General features: G+C 36.2%; 1 protein-coding gene across 2 annotated transcripts in view; it reads right to left on the reverse strand.

Moving 5' to 3' along the window:
* Positions 1–20,862, reverse strand: part of TDRD3 (tudor domain containing 3) — a 204,160-nt gene that overhangs the window by 2,883 nt on the left and 180,415 nt on the right. For both annotated transcript variants that reach the window (XM_043477358.1, XM_043477357.1), the window contains one exon: positions 4,571–4,696. In XM_043477358.1, the coding sequence (XP_043333293.1) occupies positions 4,580–4,696 (117 nt within the window). In that variant the 3' untranslated portion in view covers positions 4,571–4,579. The remainder of the gene's footprint in view (positions 1–4,570; positions 4,697–20,862) is intronic.

The following is a 20,862-nucleotide window of genomic DNA, read 5'->3' on the forward strand; positions in this document are numbered from 1 at the left end:
ATCTTGTTTTTAAATGGTTAAGTTAAATGGAAACTAAGAATGAGGAAATACTAAAGTATCTTTTCACTGCAGAAGAAAATAATATATTCAGTTGTGTGACAAAAGCAAAAAGTATAATCCTTGTCGCTGAACTTCCCATTCAAAGAGAGTATACTTAATTCTACTTCATAATCTTTTACAACATATGTCTCAACAAAGTGCAACATGAAAACTTACATTACCACATGTAAATATAGCCAATGGGAATCTGCTGTGTGTCTCAGGGAACTCAAACAGGGGCTTTGTATCAACCTAGAGGGGTGGGATGGGGAGGGAGATGGGAGGGGGGTTCAAAAGGGAGGGGATGTATGTATACCTATGGCCAATACATGCTGAGGTTTGACAGAAAACAACAAAATTCTGTAAAGTAATTATCCTTCAATAAAGAAAAATAAATTTAAAAAATGAATAAATAAAGTTTTTCAACTAAGATCACATGTGTCCTGCTTAATTAATTAATTTTTAGGATACATTTTGCACTAAGGCTTTTTTAGTGATATCATTATGGGACTGTTCTCTGCCAAAATTAATTTTCTTACTGTGAGGACTTTCCATGTCAACAGTACAATCCAAAACAAACATCTGGGAAAGATTGGAGTTTTAACTCAGGGTACATAAAGAACCACTAAGATTGTAATGCTTTAGTTGACTAGGAACAGTCTGCATTGTATATTCTGATACAAATAAGCCATGATTACCACAGGGCTACCATTCATAATTTACTTTTAAGCAGTGTACTCTTTTTCAAAGGAAATTTTTGATGGAGCCCTAATGTAGAAAACATTAGGAAAAGGTAATGGAAAAGGTCAGTTTTCCTGCCAATCCCAAAGAAAGGCAATGCCAAAGAATACTCAAACTACCACACAATTGCACTCATCTCACACACTAATAAAGTAATGCTCAAAATCCTCCAAACCAGGCTTCAACAGTATGTGAACTGTGAACTTCCAGATGTTCAAGCTTGATTTAGAAAAGGCAGAGGAACCAGAGATCAAATTGCCAACATCCATAGGATCATCAAAAAAGCAAGAGAGTTCCAGAAAAACATCTACTTCTGCTTTATTGACTATGTGAAAGCCTTTCACTGTGTGGACCACAACAAACTCTGGAAAATTCTTAAAGAGATAAGGATACCAGACCACCTGACCTGCCTCTTGAGAAATCTGTATGCAGGTCAGGAAGCAACAGTTAGAACTGGCCATGGAACAACAGACTGGTTCCAAATAGGAAAAGGAGTCCGTCAAGGCTGTATATTGTCACCCTCCTTATTTCACTTATATGCAGAGTACATCATGAGAAATGCTTGGCTGGAGGAAGCACAAGCTGGAATCAAGACTGCAGGGAGAAATATCAATAACCTCAGATACACAGATGACACCACCCTTATGGCAGAAAGTGAAGAGGAACTAAAGAGCCTCTTGATGAAAGTGAAAGAGGAAAGTAAAAAAGTTGGCTTAAAACTCAACATTTAGAAAACTAAGGTCATGGCATCTGGTCCCATCACTTCATAGATAATAGATGGGGAAACAGTGGAAACAGTGACATACTTTATTTTTTTGGGCTCCAAAATCACTGCAGATGATGACTGCAGCCATGAAATTAAAAGACGCTTGCTCCTTGGAAGAAAAGTTATGACCAACTTAGCATATTAAAAAGTAGAGACGTTATTTTGCCAATAAAGGTCCGTCGAGTCAAAGCTATGGTTTTTCCAGTGGTCATGTATGGATGTGAGAGTTGGACTATAAAGAAAGCTGAGCGCTGAAGAATTGATGCTTTTGAACTGTGGTGTTGGAGAAGACTCTTGAGAGTCTCTTGGACTGCAAGGAGATCCAACCAGTCCATCCTAAGGGAGATCAGTCCTGAATATTCACTGGAAGGACTGATGCTAAAGCTGAAACTCCAGTAATCTGGCCACCTGATGGGAAGAGGTGACTCATTGGAAAAGATCCTGATGCTAGGAAAGATTGAAGGCAGGAGGAGAAGGGGATGACAGAGGATGAGATGGTTGGATGGCATTACTGACTCAGTGGACATGAGTTTGAGTAAACTCTGGGAGATGGTGATGGACAGGGAGGGCTGGCGTGCTACAGTCCATGGGGTCACAAAGAGTCTTGGCTGGAGTCTTGGACACGATTGAGCAACTGAACTGAACTGAACTGAATGTAGAAAACATGAAAGACACTAAAGAAGGGCCCAGAGGACTTAAGAGTTCTACCATCTGGCTGCACCCTTCCTCACTCTCATATCTCTCTACTCCGCCCTGCTTTCAACAGCCCCAGGCATCCTTGAAGTGTCCTGGAGTCCTGCATCTCCTGTCCTACAGCAATTGGGGGGAGGGTGTTGAAAACCTTTGGCCGCATTTTAAAACCTGTTTTAAACAGTTCAGAAGACACTGGAAAGCCAACAGGGAAGTCTCAGTTTTCATTTACCTTAAATAAGATTTAATTATAAGCACATTGAGCTTATTTTAAAAGTGGATGCTTGACTGTGCACAATGTAAAGTTGCTGAAGTCCTTACGTATACTTTGATTCTGCTTTGGTCAGTTCTCACATGCTACAGAAAAATGCCCAAAGTCAAGAAGCAGCTCTTCTGCGATACCATGGACACGTCTGTCTACTTGACAGTCTTTTAATAAGTGCAAAGAAAAACCAATAATAAAAGGGAAAAGGTCCTATCCTGGCTCACTGGGGTAAATCAGAAGTTAAACAGCATTAGGCTTCTGCTCCAGGCAAACTATTACATAAGGAGGAAAGGGCTAGAAAGTATAAGAAAACATTTCTTCACTTAGGATGACACAACTAATATTGAACCAATGAAAGAGCTTTGGGAAGCTGCAAAAGATCCTGGAACAATGGTGTCCAGAAATATAATGTGAGACATATGTGATTTTTAATTTTCTAGTAGCCACATTAAAAAGTAAAATTAAACAGGTGAAATTGATTGTAGTAACTTTTTATTTAGCCTAATCTATTAAAATATTATCATTCTGACATATAATCAATACAAGTTACTGAGTTTTTTTCAAACTAAGTCTTTGAAATATGGTATCCATTCTTTATTTACAGCACATCTCAATTCAGGCTAGCTGCATTTCCAGTGCTAAACAGTCTTGGCTGCTGTGAGGAACTGAGAGAGTCACTGAGTAGGGGACACACACAAGGTGGATAACAGCTTTGTCAGAATGAACAGCTGAAAGAAGGGATTGGGAACAATTTCTTAAAAATTCTCAGTAGTCTTGCTACTGAGAAGAGACTAAGAAAAAAGATATAAAGTCTAAAAGAGGGTATTTGATATATAGCAAAAGCTGTAATGTGAAAACTCTAAGTATTAAAAGAAATATTCAAAAGTCCTGGCATAAGGAAAAAATAGAAATGTTATCAAAGATGACAAAAGTATTCTTTCTAAGAACATACTAAGAAACAAGGTCTCTGTTCATCAAAATGAAATGCCTTAGATTGGTCCCATAATTTGCTGACTTCTTTGTTATATCTTCCTTCTTACTGAAGATGATTTTCAGATAGTAACCTTCTTTCTGAAACTCTAGGATGAAAGAATCTGGATCGATAGCATAAGGCTCCTAAATTACATCTCAATAAGCAGTAAGGTTGTCTTCACTGAATTCCTAAAGATATATATGAAACACCTTCTCTTTCTTAAAAAGGATGGAAATTAATTAAACAACAAAAAATAAACTCAGTTATCTAGGTTAATAATTATCTGGTTCTTTGTTTTCTTTTATCTTTTTCCTGCTTTCAAACCTATAGTCATTTCACTGATTGTCATCACCTTCAATAGAAAAGAGTAGGTATAGAGAAAAAAGGGGATTAAGGATAGCGTTTGTGGGGAAAGGTCTGGAGGAAAAGTAGTTTGTAACTGTGGTATTATCTTAAATACTTTATAACTGAAAGTAGTTTTAAAATATCAGTTTTCTTCTATTACAGACAAACCTCAAGATATTGAGGGTTTGGTTCCAGACTACCACAATAAAGTGAATATTGTACCAAAGCAAGTCACACTAAGTTTTTGGTTTCCCAGTGCATATAAATGTTTTATTCACACTAAACTGCTGTCTACTGAGTGTGCAATAGCATTATGTCTAACAACCAATGTACATACCTTAATTAAAAATACTTTATTGTTAAAAACTATTAACCATCATCTGAACCTTCAGTGAATCATACTCATTTTGCAATACTAACATCAAAGATGACTGATCACAGATCACCATAACAAATATAACAATGATGAAGTTTGAAATATTGTAAGGATTATCAAAATGTGACACAAAGACAGAAAGAAAGGGAGCAAATGCTGTTAGAAAAAATGGCACTGGTAGACTTCCCTGACACTGTGTTGCCAGAAACTTCCAATTTGTAAAAAATGAAAATATCTGTGAAGTGTAATCAGGAGAAGCACAATAAAATGAAGCATGCCGGTATGTTATCATGAAATATTAATAACTATGCTTATATATTTAACACAAATAGCATCTTTCTGTAAGTGGAAAGCTTCTCACAACGTCAAGTGTACCTTGTCGCATTAGTTCCGAGCCCGGGGAGGCTGGTAGAACTGCTGAGTTGGTCGAGTGGATCGTCTTGGCTGGCCGTCACCTCCTCTACGGAACTCAAGAGTCTGGTCATAGGTGCCTTCTTCCTCCTGTTTGCAAAGAGTAGTGATTTAACATGTTCAAAACAGTTCCATGTTTCCTACATTAAATACATTTTACGGTCTCCATTTTGCTATACCCTATTAAGCTGCCCTGGGATTTACATTTGTCAACTTTTATAATAAAGGGTGGCAGGGGAAAGAGGAAAAAGAAGGCAAGGACACTGTAAAAACTTTTGGTTGTTGTTAATAGAAGAATGAAATTTATAGTGGTAACATCAGAATCAAATTTAATCTAGAAAAGGAAACTATTTCCACATAATATTATGGTTATCTTCTCAAATGACTTGACATGATGTGGTGAAAACACAGAAAAGCAACATTATAACACAATTTTAATTGAATATTTGGGCTTCTGGGCATTTATCATGGAAGGGGATTTTGGCAAGATATGGAAAAGGGATTGAGGAGCCAGAGAACATTCACCAGCTGTTAGTCTTCATCTGATGAAAGGTTCAACATCATTAAGAACCTTATATCTAGAGACAGGAAAAAATAATGGATTGGAATGAAGAGAGAAATATAATTTATGTAGAAAGAAAGCGTCATGCGAGACATAGCAATCACCACAATAAGACACAAACTGTTTTCTTCTCCTCTTCTTTCTTACTAAGGGTAGAGAACTAGCAGCTCAAGGAATAGCATGGATAAATAAAGATAGGCAAAATAAACAGCAGAAACAGTAAAGTTAATTACAATATTTGAAAAGGACTTAGCAGCGACAGAAATGTAGCCAAAAGTCACACTGGTTTCTTACTGAGTGCTGCCACCCTGTTATTTTAGTGTTTTAAATTAATGCAACTATAAAGTATGTTCCTTTTGGAGAGAGACAGAAAAAATGGCTCTCTGAATTATCTGAGCATAATAATTTGCATGATTTAGGAAATTTATGCTATTACTTCCTCCTCCTCCTTACTTTATCACTGAATTGTCCATCCCCAAGGATAACTTTCCTTTGACGCTAAAACCAAATGGAGTTACATGAAAGACTGAGTTCTATTCTTTAATTTTTACAGATCAAACTATTGCAATTTTACTTGATGCAAGTAGGAAGATGCTAAGATAATTTGACCAAATCCTATTATTTATAAATGATATTTAATATTTGGCATGAACAAATCCCTTATTAATAGGCATTCTCCACAGTATTCTTAAGAACCATTTTTCCATTTTATATATAGGACACTGAAGTCCTGGAAAGCTTTGTAATTTTGCCCTAATATTTCAAAGGTAAATCTGAGTTTTGATTCAGACATGGCTACTTTAAGTCTTGGTCTGCACGTAAAAGAAATAAACCAAGAGCCAAAAATTAATGATTACCCTTAAGGCGCTATCATCACCTAAATAAGAGAATAAATAAATCTGACAATATATCTGGCATAACTAACTCAATAACAACATTTTACAGACAAACTTCCAGATTAGTTTTCCCTCCTCTATGCCCCTTTCATTAATAATCAACCTCAAAATGGCTAGAAGCATTAGATAAACATTTATAATTTAGTAAAGCAATTAAAATACAGTTAGGAAAATTAAAGTGTTCATGGGAGAATTATTTTTTATTAATACGGTCACTGCTCTGAATGATTATTTTCAAATATTATAGCTAAATTTGAAAAGAAACTATTTATTTTTATGACATATGACATGTGAAGCTCTGCATTTTAACTGAGAAGGAAGAAAATATATTTGCTGCTGTAGAAGGTAAAGTAATTGTTTCAGGAATTAGAATGGAATATTATTATTCTCCACATCCAGAACTGTAGAACTGGTTAGGTCTAAAAATGTATATAGTTTATCAGTAAAATACAGTGCTAAAGGTAGGACACTACATTTGCAGAGTGAGCCAGATTTATGTAATAAATATGGTGCTGCTATTTGAAAAACTGTCTCTATTGTTTAAAAGATTCTCAGACTATACTAGCCAGAGTCAATTAAATGATTTTATAGAGATGGCCAACCATGGGATTTCTTTCATATTATTTGATGTCTTCACAATCATTTTATATAAAAAGGAAGCAAAAAATAAAATAGATTCTGATAGCTTGGTTCTCAGTTTTCATCAAAGGCACAATCTTGCTTTTATACCTTTTAAATATTCCTCCCACAGAGCAGTTGGGGAAAACCTGGTTACCCACAAAAATCACTTCATATAGTCTAGAGCTAGTAATTTTTAGCACATAATGAGCAATTGTTTCCATATAACACACAGATCAATTTAATAGATCAGTTTCTTTGGATGAAATTTATAACTTTATCTTCTTTTATTTTAGTTTCACTAGTCTGTACAGCTTTAAAACTAAAAAAAAAAATTTAATTTCATAGTTCATGAATATTTGAAAAAAAAATCTGACACTGTTTTGAGCTGGTACATTCTTGGAAAGCTATCTGGTCTGTCCCCCTAGACTTGACAGACATGAAAATCTCGAAACTCAGAGAGGTGATTCTGCCAAGTCACAGAGCTCACTAGAGGAAGAGCCCAGAGCAGGACCATTTTATTTCTGACTCAGACAAGGTCTTTAAAAGAATGGTGACAATTTTCATAAAAATTGTCATCCTCACTGAAGCTTTTGAGATTTAGAGCCATTTTATTGGGACTTACATTTTTGCTCACCTGAGCCATGCTATCAGATTTACCTGGTCTTAAAATACTTAATATTCAAAATGTACCCTCTTCTTATGCCAATATTTAAACTGCTGAAGATTACTCCTTTTAATGAAAAGATACATAATGCAATAGTCATTGTGACACCAACATGAATGAACTGATATTCTGAAAGGAAAAAAAGAGTCAGAGCACCAATGCAAAAATGAGATACACAACTTCACCTATAAAACATGCTTGATGGGTCACAACTACATCCTTCCTGTGTATCATTTTTAGTCTTTTACTAGCACAAACTACATCTCAAGTGAGAATATAGGCAAATACATTATTTCCTCGTTTATAAATGAGCTGGGATAGAAAAGTTCATTTTAAATCAGTTACTTGGAACCTGGAACATACTTCAGTAGGCGATGTGAAACACAAGTAAATACAGGTCAGGTTCTCAGTGCCACAAATTAAGGTCTGTGCAGCTAAGCATATAAACCAGTATTCTCCAGAAGGTGGTGGTCCTGAACTCTCAGATCTCGACTGGCAGTGATTACCCTACTCCACCAGGGGAGTGGGGGTGGGAAGCCAATGTCTAGAAACACTTTTGGTTGCTGTACCTGAGGGGCGCTACTGGCAGTTAGAGGCTCTAGAGGCATTTTTGGTTGTTACAAGCTGAAGGGGTAGGGCTGGGGGAGCTGTTACTAGGTCTAATAGGTAGAGGCTATTCTAAATACCCTGTAATGCATGGGACAGCCCATGCAACAAAGAATCCACCAGTCCTAACATCAACAGTTGAGAAACCCTGGGCTAGGCAAAGAAGGAGGAAACTTCCTACGCCTAAGTGCCAGGGTAGCCTGGAAAATAACTATGAAACTCAGGAAGTTTGGGTTTGCCACCCTTTCCCTTTTTCTTTTTGATATTTCTTCTGCCTCTGTCTCTAATGCCTAAAAGCTGCCTTTATGGAACTTCTGTGATGAGAGCTCTATTTGCTGACAATACTTTGTTTTCTTTTGCTTCAGCAACATGTTCATATTAACTTACTGAATTGCCTTATCTTAGATTACCATTTCTTCAGCATTTTCACACAGCCATGACTTTATTATGAGAAAATGATTCTTGATTAATGGTGGGGGTAAGGAACAGGGATAGCAATTCTCTTCACAAAAAAAAAAAACTTAACTAATAGTCACCTCTAATAGCTATTTTGTGTGTAATTTAATAAAAAATTTTCTAGTCTGTTCATTTTAACAATTTGTACAGCACTCACAAAAACACAAGTCAGCTTATGAAATATATACCAGGTAGCCTCAAAAATAATCCCTGGACTCTGAGCATCTTGAACACTGAAATATTTTTTTCTTTAATAAGAAATTTATTTTAAAAATATATAGACATTTGGTTGTGTCTTTCGAACTGCAATATTAATAAGTACATGTCTCCTTGAGTGATTCACATATGAACTACTTTATGAATTTCTAGACTACCTTTACCTGTCTAGTTAGCTTATGTAGTTAGTTTTTAGAAACTAATTTTAATAAAAAACCTAATCAAACAGTAATTTTAAAGACAAACCTGCTTTCCCAAAACATCACATAATAAAGGCAAAATTAAAAGAGACAGTAAAAACATCACTGGTTGCCAAGGGTTGTGGGGATGGAGGGATGAATACACACAGCACAGATTTTCTGGGCAGTGAAACTATTCTTTATGATAATGTGATGGTAGATACAAGTCACTATACATTTGTGCAAACCCATACAGTGTACACCATGAATGAATCCCAAGGTAAACTAAAGACTCTGGAAACTATTGAGTCAATGTAGGTCTATCAGTTGTACCAAATGTACTCCTCTAGTGGGGGATGTTGATAACTGGGAAAGGCAAAGCATGTGTGGAGATGAAAAGTATATGGCAAATCCTGTACCTTCTCACAGTTGTGTTGGGAGTCTAAAACTCCTCTAAAAAATAAAGTCTTTAAAATTTAAAAAAAAAAAAAAAAAGCTTTAAAGTAGGCCGCCTCAGTGGGATACTTTGTGACTCATACATAGCTGATGTGGTAGATCCTTAATATTTGATGAAATATTTGTTGACCTGCCTTATTAAAACAGCTCATCTAAATCCATTCAGACTCTTCCTGTGGTTATCAGTAACTAGAATATGAGAATTAAATTTCTTTCATCCTTGGGATGCCATGAGGATTAATTAATGTATGAAAATCACTTTGAAGATTACTGAGCTTTCTGAATTGGCTCAAGGTTGTGTTTAATTTTGACTATACCTTGGGTATTCATAACATTTCTTCTTGGTTTCCACTGGAAAATTTTGACCTTTGATTTTACTTTTTAGTCCTAGTATTTAAATAAAGTACTTCTGCCCCATTCAAAAACAAAAACAAAAAAATCACGTAATGGATTCCAAAAGTAGAACTTAAACTATTTTAAGTAATCTATTTTAGATCAATTATACTAATATTCTATTAGAGTAACTTAAAATTGAATAGTGACTAAAGATTATGGATAACAGTTGTGCCTACAGAAGCCTTATATCATCATTAACAATGACCCTTATTTACCAATTATTCTTGTTTAAAAAATATATTCCAATTCAATATTTATAACTCCAGCACAAAATAAACTGGGTCTGTAGTAGTCTGGAACCACAGACTACAAAACAGAGAGTTTATGTAAAGGACAGTTAGTCCAAATAACTAAGGAGCTATTATTTGCTCAAATAATTAGCATAACCTGATTAGATAACCTGAGTTAAAATGTGGGTCTTCTGATTTATAGTCCTGCAATGAGGGCAAGAAACACAGACAGCCAATGTCAGAATTGGAAGAGGATTTAGGGATAATCTAGTTGAGCAGATTTAAATTTTAAAAACTGCCATTTTTTGCCATCATCATTTCTGGGGTAAATAGGGCACTCTACTTTCAAGTGAAATTTCATATGAATTCCAAAAAGATTGATGGATCAGGTTACAGTAGGTCTTTTAAAACATGTATGCAAGCAGTATCTCCCTGGCTTTCTCTTCTTTAGTCCTTTCAAGTTCTGTAAAACTAAAGCACAAAAACTAAAAACCCAACTTCACCTTCTGTTGTACACTAGGTTGAACAACTTGATTAGTATAAGAAAATGAGCTAGTGAAAGAAAAGGAAGGGGAACATCAGTCTCCGACTCACTTCAGAGTCCTTAGGATGTTATCACAGAGAAAATCTAAATGTCCATGAATCAAATTTCTCATTTGACAATACAAACTCACCTTCTATACCTAAATGGAAAAAAACAATCTCAGTCTTCATTATATAAAAGCAAAATAAGCAAATTTTATAATAAACTAATTTATTTGTTTTTGAAGCTTTGAGTGAAATAAGAAAACATTTTAGAATAAAGTATAATGCAGAATCATAAATCTCTTTTTCCCTCAGAGCAGTTCTAAGATCACCTCTTTAACATACCATGTCCAGTAATAATTTATTTTAACCAAACATTTCATGGCAGGAAAAAAAAGCACACTCATTCAAATAAAACCCAAAATCTGATTCAAAGCCTAGTTAACTAACCAACTGGTCTTAGATACATGGCTGACATAATATAATGTTTTCATTCCTATATCATGTAGAATTTCAGGATAACGCCAAGACATTTCACTGTGTTCTGACATTCTCTTTTTAGAAACGAGTATATTCTCTAAAGATACATAAGAATTATATAAGAACTATTGATGATTCTATTAGATATCAGGAAATCATCTGATTATTTAGCTTAAGGGTTTTATTCTATATTCTGCCAACTAAAGTACTACCTAAATAAGGCAATTAAATTTCAACATGGAAGAAAACTGGATGTTTAAATGATAATAGAAAGATCCTCTGGAGGAGAAAACGGCAACCCACTCCAATATTTTTGCCTAGAGCATTCTATGGACAGAGGAGCCTGGCGGGCTACAGTCCGTGAGGTCGCAAAGAGTTGGACATGATTGTGCATACATGCATGCAAAGCAAGTATAATACTAATCACTATTGTTTTTCTTCTAACATCATTAAGATCTTCTACCTTTTAATACAAAGTAGACAAGCTATTTCTGGCTGCTTACACACTCAAGAAAATGCAACTCAATATCAGAAGGCTGCATCCATATTTCAACTAGGAGAATATAGTACCAAAAAGAGAGGAGGAAACATGTTACCCCTTAGCAAACTTCAAGTTCGATACAGAAATATAGATACTCTTCCATTCAAAAATACATCCAATTTTATTTAAAACTTGGAATAGAAAAAGGGGAATGAATGATTGTTCTACTATATGCCTGGCATTTTATCTCATTTTATCCTTGCAACAATGCTTTGAAATACTTAATCCCATCTGAAGCTCCAATACTTTGGCCACCTGATGCAAAGAGCTAACTCATTGGAAAAGACCCTGGTGCTGGGAAAGATTGAAGGCGGGAGAAGAAGGGGACGACAGAGGACAAGGTGGTTGGATGGCATCAACAATTCAATGGACATGAGTTTGAGCAAACGCCAGGAGATGGTGAAGGACATGGAAGCCTGGCATGCTGCAGTCCATGGGGTCACAAAGAGTCAGACACGACTTAGCAACTGAACAACAACAATCTCTCTACAGATGAAAACACTAAGGCTTAGAAGTAACTTACCCAAAGTCACGTAAGTGGCCATGCTTCAGTAAGATCCCTGGGCTGTCTGCTGCAAAGCTCTTGCCACGGCATCACATAGTGTTTGTTTTACACTGCTTCATATAGTTTTGCTTATTTTTTCCTAATAGCTAGCTTAAGATTAATTTAAAATAAATAGATGGCTTCTGCCCTTAGGCTAGTATAAACATCACTTAATGGCCAGCATTTTTGTTAAAATGCTATAGTGAAATCCAAAGAATGAATATATAATTGGTATAAATGTATACCTCTCTCCGGAGAAGGCAATGGCACCCCACTCCAGTACTCTTGCCTGGAAAATCCCAGAGAAGCCTGGTGGGCTGCAGTCCATGGGGTCGCTAAGAGTCAGACACAACTGAGCAACTTCACTTTCACTTTTCACTTTCATGCATTGGAGAAGGAAATGGCAACCTACTCCAGTGTTCTTGCCTGGAGAATCCCAGGGATGGGGGAGCCTGGTGGGCTGCCATCTATGGGGTCGCATAGAGTCAGACATGACTGAAGCGACTTAGCAGCAGCAGCAGCAGCAGTATACCTCTCTCCAATGCATTTCCTCTTCTAAAGCTAAAGGTTAAATAGACTCCAAAAGCTTGTCCAGAAGTCAGGGTAGGAAGCCTATTTCTGCTTCAAAAGATGCCCATCTATCCAGATTTCCTTAAGAGATACTTTAACTTTGGCTTTGGTATTTAAGACCTCAGGCTTTTAGGTCAGATCTGAGTTTAGACTCCAGCACCTATATTACTCTATTTCTCTATATCTCAGTTTTCTCACACAGACAACAGTAATCAACTTACAGGTTTACAAGGAGAATTACATGATATAATACCTATAAAGAGTTTAGCAAGTAAACCATCTATGTTATCTATTATTTGGAATTAAGTAATTCATTGACAATTATATATACATGCCCACTTCAATTAAACAATCAAGACACAGATTTTGCTAAAAATCAGAAAGATTTTTGTAAAAGTATTTCTAAAATTGCTTTGGTCAGATAAGGGAAGTGAAGTCATTGTAGAAAATGAAAGCGCCAATGCAGGGAGACTCCTGTCACCTGCCTGCGTTTCATTTCTTCAGAGATTTACAAAATATCTATAGTAGTGTTTTCACAGTATAAATCATTCCATTGTTAACTGTGTTTTTTCTTTTAGGAAGAGGTCTTTTTCTTTCTTAATTATAGATTAAAAGGGCAAATAGAACAAAGAGAAGGAGGAAATTAGCAAAGACACATTGCTAAAAATGATCAATTAAAAGTTAAAGACACTATTCACATAAAATATGAGTGCTTTAAAAAAAGCTAGAAATAAACTAACATGATTAACTTCTTTGAACATCTTGCCTTAAATATCAATACCATATCCTTAAAATTTTATCAAATGCCATAAAAAGAAACCAGTTAGAACACTATTTAAAAAGTAGAAGTATAGCAATGATGATTAATAATGAAAAATGCCTATCTATTTCTGGTGATATGTTTTCAAGACAATGCCTATAAATTATTCTTGCAAAAGTAAGTCCTTTTCCAAATATGCTAATTGAGCAAATATGTTTTAGAATATTTTATAGTTAAAACTTATGAGCACTAATCACAAATGGTTAATCATTTCAGTCCCTCAGAATTTATCATTTTTACATCTTAAAGTGGCAGCTAATATAACATACTTTAAGAATGGATTAACTGATTCTTTTTCTACAGTAATTAATTGATAGTGTCAGTCGCTCAGTCATGTCCAACTCTTTGTGAGCCCATGGACTGTAGCCTCCCAGGCTCCTCTGTCCATGGAGTTCTCCAGGCAAAAATACTGGAGTGGATTGCCATGCCCTTCTCCAGGGGATCACCCCAATCGAGGGATCAAATCTGGGTCTCCTGGATTGCAGGCATATCCTTTATCATCTGAACTAGCAGAGAAGCCTGTAATTACTACATCATAATGCCAGACTCCCTTTTATCCCACAGCAGTCAGCCCAGTACCTTCTAGGTAACTGACTACTCAAGACAAAAAGTTATGGTGTGCTTCAATGACCTGTAATACAGACTAAAGAAACAGAAATAGGGGAAAAAAATCTCCATGTCAAATTGATAAAATACAGGCCAGATCTTTGCCATTAAAAAATATTGTGTTGGAGTAGGAAAGGAAGATGATTTGACATGCTTTATGTGTGGAAAAAAGTTGCAATACCAAACAGTATAAAAATAAAATCATTTGCCAGTGCTTTCACCCTCTAAGTGAAAGTTACGGAATGTAAGATTGATAGGAAAAGAATAAAAAATTTGAAACTTACACCAGTTATCTGTAAGATTACAAAGTAACAAACATCATGTTTACATTTAAATCCATACATACCCAGCAACCCATATTAACAATATTTACATAACGAACTAAAATTACTTTTTTTCAGTGAGCATAAAGATAACAGATGCTTAAGAGTCCTTACCAGTTATCAGGCTAGTTAATAAAAGCCATAGCTTTAGCAATGTGAGGTGCCCCAGGAGTCAATGATCTCATCTTTGAGGTACAAAATTCATCCCCTCATATCACACGCAGATGGTGAGATGGTCCTGTCTCCTTCAAACAGCTGGTGAAGGATGCTCAGGCATTCTCAAACAGCCTGTTTCCTTCTCTAGAAAGTATAAACTACCTGGGCTTTCTAGTTAAGTCTATTTCCTTTGCTGCATGAAAGATTTAAAATTATTTTAAAACAAGTACTATACCTTTCTATTTTCTAAAATCAAAAGACTAAGTTCTTGGAATTATTTGTCAAATGCCATTATTTCCTGAATTTCCCATCATCTTGATCATCTTTATACATTTTAATATTTACTATTCTATATAACTTAGTATTCAGAATAATATTGCAAGTAAGGTCTGCTTGGAACATAATACTATTTCCCATGAAGAGCTAACTCCAAAAAATCATTAGTGCAATCTGACCCTGCTTCAATGTTTTTTGCGGCTACTTGATTACTGCTTGCTCATACTGCATTTGTCATCAAGCAAAATGTCTACAACCCACGCCCAGGTCTATTTCGTCATATATTTGAAGGGAACTATTTTCTTTAAATTTGACTGGAACTGAAGCCTATGCACTACTGAAAGATACTGCTTTGACCCAGTGTTATCACTGGTGTGTTCTGAATGACTATCTAATATTAAGTCCGTTTCTCTGAAAAGTTACCTTGGTAATTTGCCAGTGTTTCTTTTTCTTCCTTTACATAGTGGAAACTGGAGGACTACCACCTAAAAGGTACATGGGTGGCTAAAATACATTTTAAGCCTGAAACTAGATTCCAGTGAATTTTAGAAGCTAAAAAGAGAATCACATTACAAGATTAAGCTCTTTCTGGAATAGAAATGTGGGTTAAAGGAATAGGTTGGTTCTTTTTCTTTTAATACCCTTTGTAAAATATTTTCTAGCCCCTTGAGAGATACTAGCTGATACGTCTTCCGTATACATCTTTGCTTCACAATTTAAAATTTTCTAAATTTGTGAGAATTAAGACACATGACCCAGCAATCCCACTCCTGGGCATACACACTGAGGAAACCAGATCTGAAAGAGACACGTGTACCCCAATGTTCATTGCAGCACTGTTTATAATAGCCAGGACATGAAAGCAACCTAGATGCCCATCAGCAGACGAATAGATAAAGGAGCTATGGTACATATACACTATGGAATATTACTCAGCCATTAAAAAGAATTCATTTGAATCAGCTCTAATGAGATGGATGAAACTGAAGCCCATTATACAGAGTGAAGTAAGCCAGAAAGATAAACACCAATATAGTATACTAACGCATATATATGGAATTTAAAAGAACGGTAACGATACCCCTATATGCAAAACAGAAAAAGAGACACAGATGTACAGAACAGACTTTTAGACTCTGTGGGAGAAGGGGAGGGTGGGATGTTCTGAGAAAACAGCACTGAAACAAGTATACTATCAAGGGTGAAACAGATCACCAGCCCAGGTTGGATGCATGAGACAAGTGCTCAGGGCTGGTGCACTGGGAAGACCCAGGGGGATGGGATGGAGAGGAAGGCCGGAGGGGGATCGGGATGGGGAACACATGTAAATCCATGGCTGATTCATGTCAATGTATGGCAAAAACCACTACAATAGTGTAAAGTAACTAGCCTCCACCTAATAAAAATAAATGAAAAAAAAAGACTGAATGAACTAAATGACTGAAAGATACTTTATCAAACTTTATTGAGTACAAACACTGCTATGATAAATTTTTGCATACATTATACAAAAACCTTCAAGTAGGTTCGTATCATTTATCTCCTTTTACAGGTAAAGCATAAATCATGTGCTACAATGTCAACCAGCCCAAAGATTTTACACAAGTTTCTTAATAGCTCTGAACTTGGATTTGTAGTTTTTCATGTGTGTAAAATGGGAATACTAAGAAAGCCTTCCTCAGTGATCAGTGCAAAGAAATAGAGGAAAACAACAGAATGGGAAAGACTAGAGATCGCTTCAAGAAAATTAGAGATACCAAGGGAACATTTCATGCAAAGTTGGGTTCAATAAAGGACAGAAATGGCAGGGACCTAACAGAAGCAGAAGATATTAAGAAGAGGTGGCAAGAATACACAGAAGAACTATACAAAAAAGATCTTCATGACCCAGGTAATCACGATGGTGTGATCACTCACCTAGAGCCAGACATCCTGGAATGTGAAGTCAAGTGGGCCTTAGGAAGCATTACTACAAACAAAGCTAGTGGAGGTGATGGAATTCCAGTTGAGCTATTTCAAATCCTGAAAGATGATGCTGGAAAGTGCTGCACTCAATATGCCAGCAAATTTAGGAAACTCGGCAGTGGCCACAGGACTGGAAAAGGTCAGTTTTCATTCAATCCCAAAGAAAGGCAATTCCAAAGAATGCTCAAACTACCGCACAATTGCACTCATCTCACACGCTAGTAAAGTAATGCTCAAAATTCTCCAAGCCGGGCTTCAGCAATACGTGAATTGCGAACTTCCAGATGTTCAAGCTGGTTTTAGAAAAGGCAAAGGAACCAGAGATCAAATTGCCAACATCTGCTGGATCATCAAAAAAGCAAAAGAGTTCCAGAAAAATATCTATTTCTGCTTTATTGACTATGCCAAAGCCTTTGACTGTGTGGATCACAATAAACTGGAAAACTCTGAAAGAGATGGGAATACCAGACCACCTGACCTTCCTCTTGAGAAACCTGTATGCAGGTCAGGAAGCAACAGTTAGAACTGGACATGGAACAACAGTCCATGGTTGGACTGGTTCCAAATAGGAAAGGAGTCCATCAAGGCTGTATATTGTCACCCTGCTTATTTCACTTATATGCAGAGTACATCATGAGAAACACTGGGCTGGAAGAAGCACAGGCTGGAATCAAGATTACCGGGAGAAATATCAACAACCTCAGATATGCAGATGACACCACCCTTATGGCAGAAAGTGAAGAGGAACTAAAAAGCCTCTTGATGAAAGTGAAAGAGGAGAGTGAAAAAGTTGGCTTAAAGCTCCACATTCAGAAAACTAAGATCATGGCATCTGGTCCCATCACTTTATGGGAAATAGATGGGGAAACAGTGGAAACAGTGGCTGACTTTATTTTTTGGGCTCCAAAATCACTGCAGATGGTGATTGCAGCCATGAAATTAAGACGCTTACTCCTTGGAAGGGAAGTTATGACCAACCTAGATAGCATATTAAAAAGCAGAGACACTACTTTGCTAACAAAGGTTCATCTAGTCAAAGCTATGGTTTTTCCAGTGGTCACGTATGGATGTAAGAGTTGGACTGTGAAGAAAGCTGAGCGCTGAAAAATTGATGGTTTTGAACTGTGGTGTTGGAGAAGACTCTTGAGAGTCCCTTGGACTGCAAGGAGATCCACCCAGTCCATCCTAAAGAAAATCAGTCCTGGGTGTTCATTGCAAGGACTGATGCTGAAGCTGAAACTCCAATACTTTGGCCACCTCATGCAAAGAGTTGATTCACTGGAAAAGACCTTGATGCTGGGAGGGATTGGGGGCAGGAGGAGACGGGGACGACAGAGGATGAGATGGCTGGATGGTATCACTGACTTGATGGACATGAGTTTGAGTTAACTCCGGGAGTTGGTGATGGACAGGGAGGCCTGGCGTGCTATGATTCATAGGGTCGCAAGGAGTCGGACACGACTGAGCGACTGAACTGATCTGAATAATTATATCATAGGGTCCCTGTAGTTATTAAATCAGCTAACACAAGTCTAGGCTTATATATAGTACCTGGTGTATAATTCCAATTATATGCAGGTTTCGTATAGAAGGGACTTCAATCTTCACATTCTCTTATCATTCATTCTATTTCATTAAGTTGGTAAAATAAGACATAATAACCTTGCTATAACTAAGTATAAATTACTCTTAGTGTGCTTGAATTTGTGAGCTTTTCCCCCTCATGTTAAGATTTCAAAATGTTCAGTAAATGAGAGTCAGCTTTTTTTTAAAAAAAAGAAAAAAAAAGAAATCATTTTCCGTCCAAGCCTAGCTTCTTTTCTCAATCATTTTGGATGAACCATCATTTTGATTGTTGAAGAAAGAAAAAGGCATCACAAAGATATTTTCCAAGAATAATTCAGTGGCAAACATTTCCATGAACTTAGGTAAAGTAAAATTAGTCAGTATGTATCACCTGATTTAATTAAGGCTACTAAACATATCATGAAAGTGAAAAGTGTTAGTTGCTCAGTCGTATCTGACTTTTTGAGACCCCATGGATTGTAGCCCACTAGGCTCCTTTGTTCACGGAATTCTCCAGGCAAGAATACTGAAGTGGGTAGTCATTCCCTTCTCCAGGGGATCTTCCCGACCCAGGGATCAAACCCTAGTCTCCTGCATTGCAGGTGGATTCTACTGTCATAGCCCTGTTTTGCTATAATAATACTATTTCTAGGTTTATTGAAATTTGGAAACCATGTTTCTAGTCACATGTCATTTCACACCCGAAACATTTGAGATGTTCAACAGAGGCTAGGGGAACTGATAATATACCCTTGGAGGGTAATCTGCACATCATTAGACCCAAATTAAAAGCATAATAAATGTTTGTTTCTACCAAATATGAAAATATCCCTCTAGTTCAAGAATGAAGTTGTTTCTCCTCCTCTATTCAACCATGGCTGAAACAATGATGGTAAGAACAAATTAGGTAGGTATAAAGTCTCCACATTACAGAGTCAAAAGATCTTTTTGCATATTTTAAATACCGAGAAATAGATCAAAATCAAGTGCTGATACAAATAGACCAAATCAAGTGCTTTCCATCTTATTTACATTTTAAATATATCATAAGCAAAATTGATGTAGTATCACTTAGGTGCTTCAGTTCTTCCTGTAAAACACAAATTACCCACAAAGCTTAGTATGTACCTTCTGGAAAGCATTAAGGTAAAACAATCAAAAAATTCTAAATTTAAAATAATTTTTTTTTAAATGCTAAATTCATAAGATTATTTAAAGTATACTCCTTTAGGCAACTTGAAACTCCTTCCCCTTCCTCTCACTTTCTTCCCCACATACAACGTAAGCTGCCTATTAAAGTAAAAGAGTAAGGCAAATAGATCCTCTGGATGAGAAGGAAAGAATAGTAGGGTATCAGTGATGATGTCTATTAATATATTGTACAAGAATTGGTAAAACTGAGGATTACTAATTAAGACTTAATAAAAAATCAATGAGACTAGTAAAAAGTTTATGGTACTCCCTCAAGAGTATAAAATGTATGATATAATAGTCAAATTTCACTTTCATCATCTATGGATAAGAGCAAGATGGTCTCTTAAAAGCTGCACTGAAATGAGGAGGAAAAACCTGTCCAGGGTTAAACACTAATTTATGCAAAACCCCAGTTTTGATAAGAATCTTGTCAACGTCAAGCAGCAGGTACACCGACGTCAGGACAGGCTGAAAAGCTCTGTGTCAGAGCTGGGACACAAGTTGCCGATTTATGAAGGCAGTTACAAACCACCGGATTTCAAAAGTGTGAAAGAAAATGATGGAAATTTTTATAACTTTGCAGTCAACACTACTGGCTTAAAAGATTGAATTCTTATACTTTATAAGGAAAACTAGTTTACTTTAAAAGACATGTGGATTTTTATATTAGGGCTACATGGTAAGATTCTTAAGACAAAAGTTCATTATACTACTAATATTCAAACAGAAAATTTTAACAGAAAACATAAAAGGAAAAAAATTAATTTGAAGAAAAATATGGTGCAAGGAAGCAGTGTGAATTTCCTTTTAACAGCTTGGGACAGATATGCAACTCCTGATTTGGAAGTTCTGATCAGTAAGTAATTGCTGCTGCAGTCAGTAATTCATCACTTTGAGGACGTGAACAATAAGGGAGGCTGCTAGTTCTAAATTCTTGAAGAAAAATGAGAGAAATGCAACAGCAGTAATTAAGAACCTATATGTCAGGCATTTCAATCAATCAATGAACAAAATGTTTATTGAGCACCTACTCTGTTCTTTATGACAATCAAAAGATTATGTATGTTGCCCAAGTTAGGCTATACTCTAAAATCCATGCTCTTTCCACATATCCCAGTGGACACAGAGGACAAAGGAGAGAGTGTGTTAAACTTTTAAAGGCTTATATAAATAGATCAAAATCAAGTCTCATTTACATTTTAAATACATCATGAAATTAATAAAACAAAAGGAATGTACATCATTTAGGTGCTATAGTTCTTACTGTAAAACATAAATTATCCACAATGCTATCTACTCTGAGCACTACCTACCTACTATGAATGACTCAGTGAGAGAATGAACTACCTTGTAATGGTTACACTATGAATAAGCAGCTACTATACTTTAAACGAATAAGTGTTAAGTA

This window comes from Cervus canadensis, chromosome 9 (assembly GCF_019320065.1).
Source record: "Cervus canadensis isolate Bull #8, Minnesota chromosome 9, ASM1932006v1, whole genome shotgun sequence".
Classification (NCBI taxonomy): domain Eukaryota; kingdom Metazoa; phylum Chordata; class Mammalia; order Artiodactyla; family Cervidae; genus Cervus; species Cervus canadensis.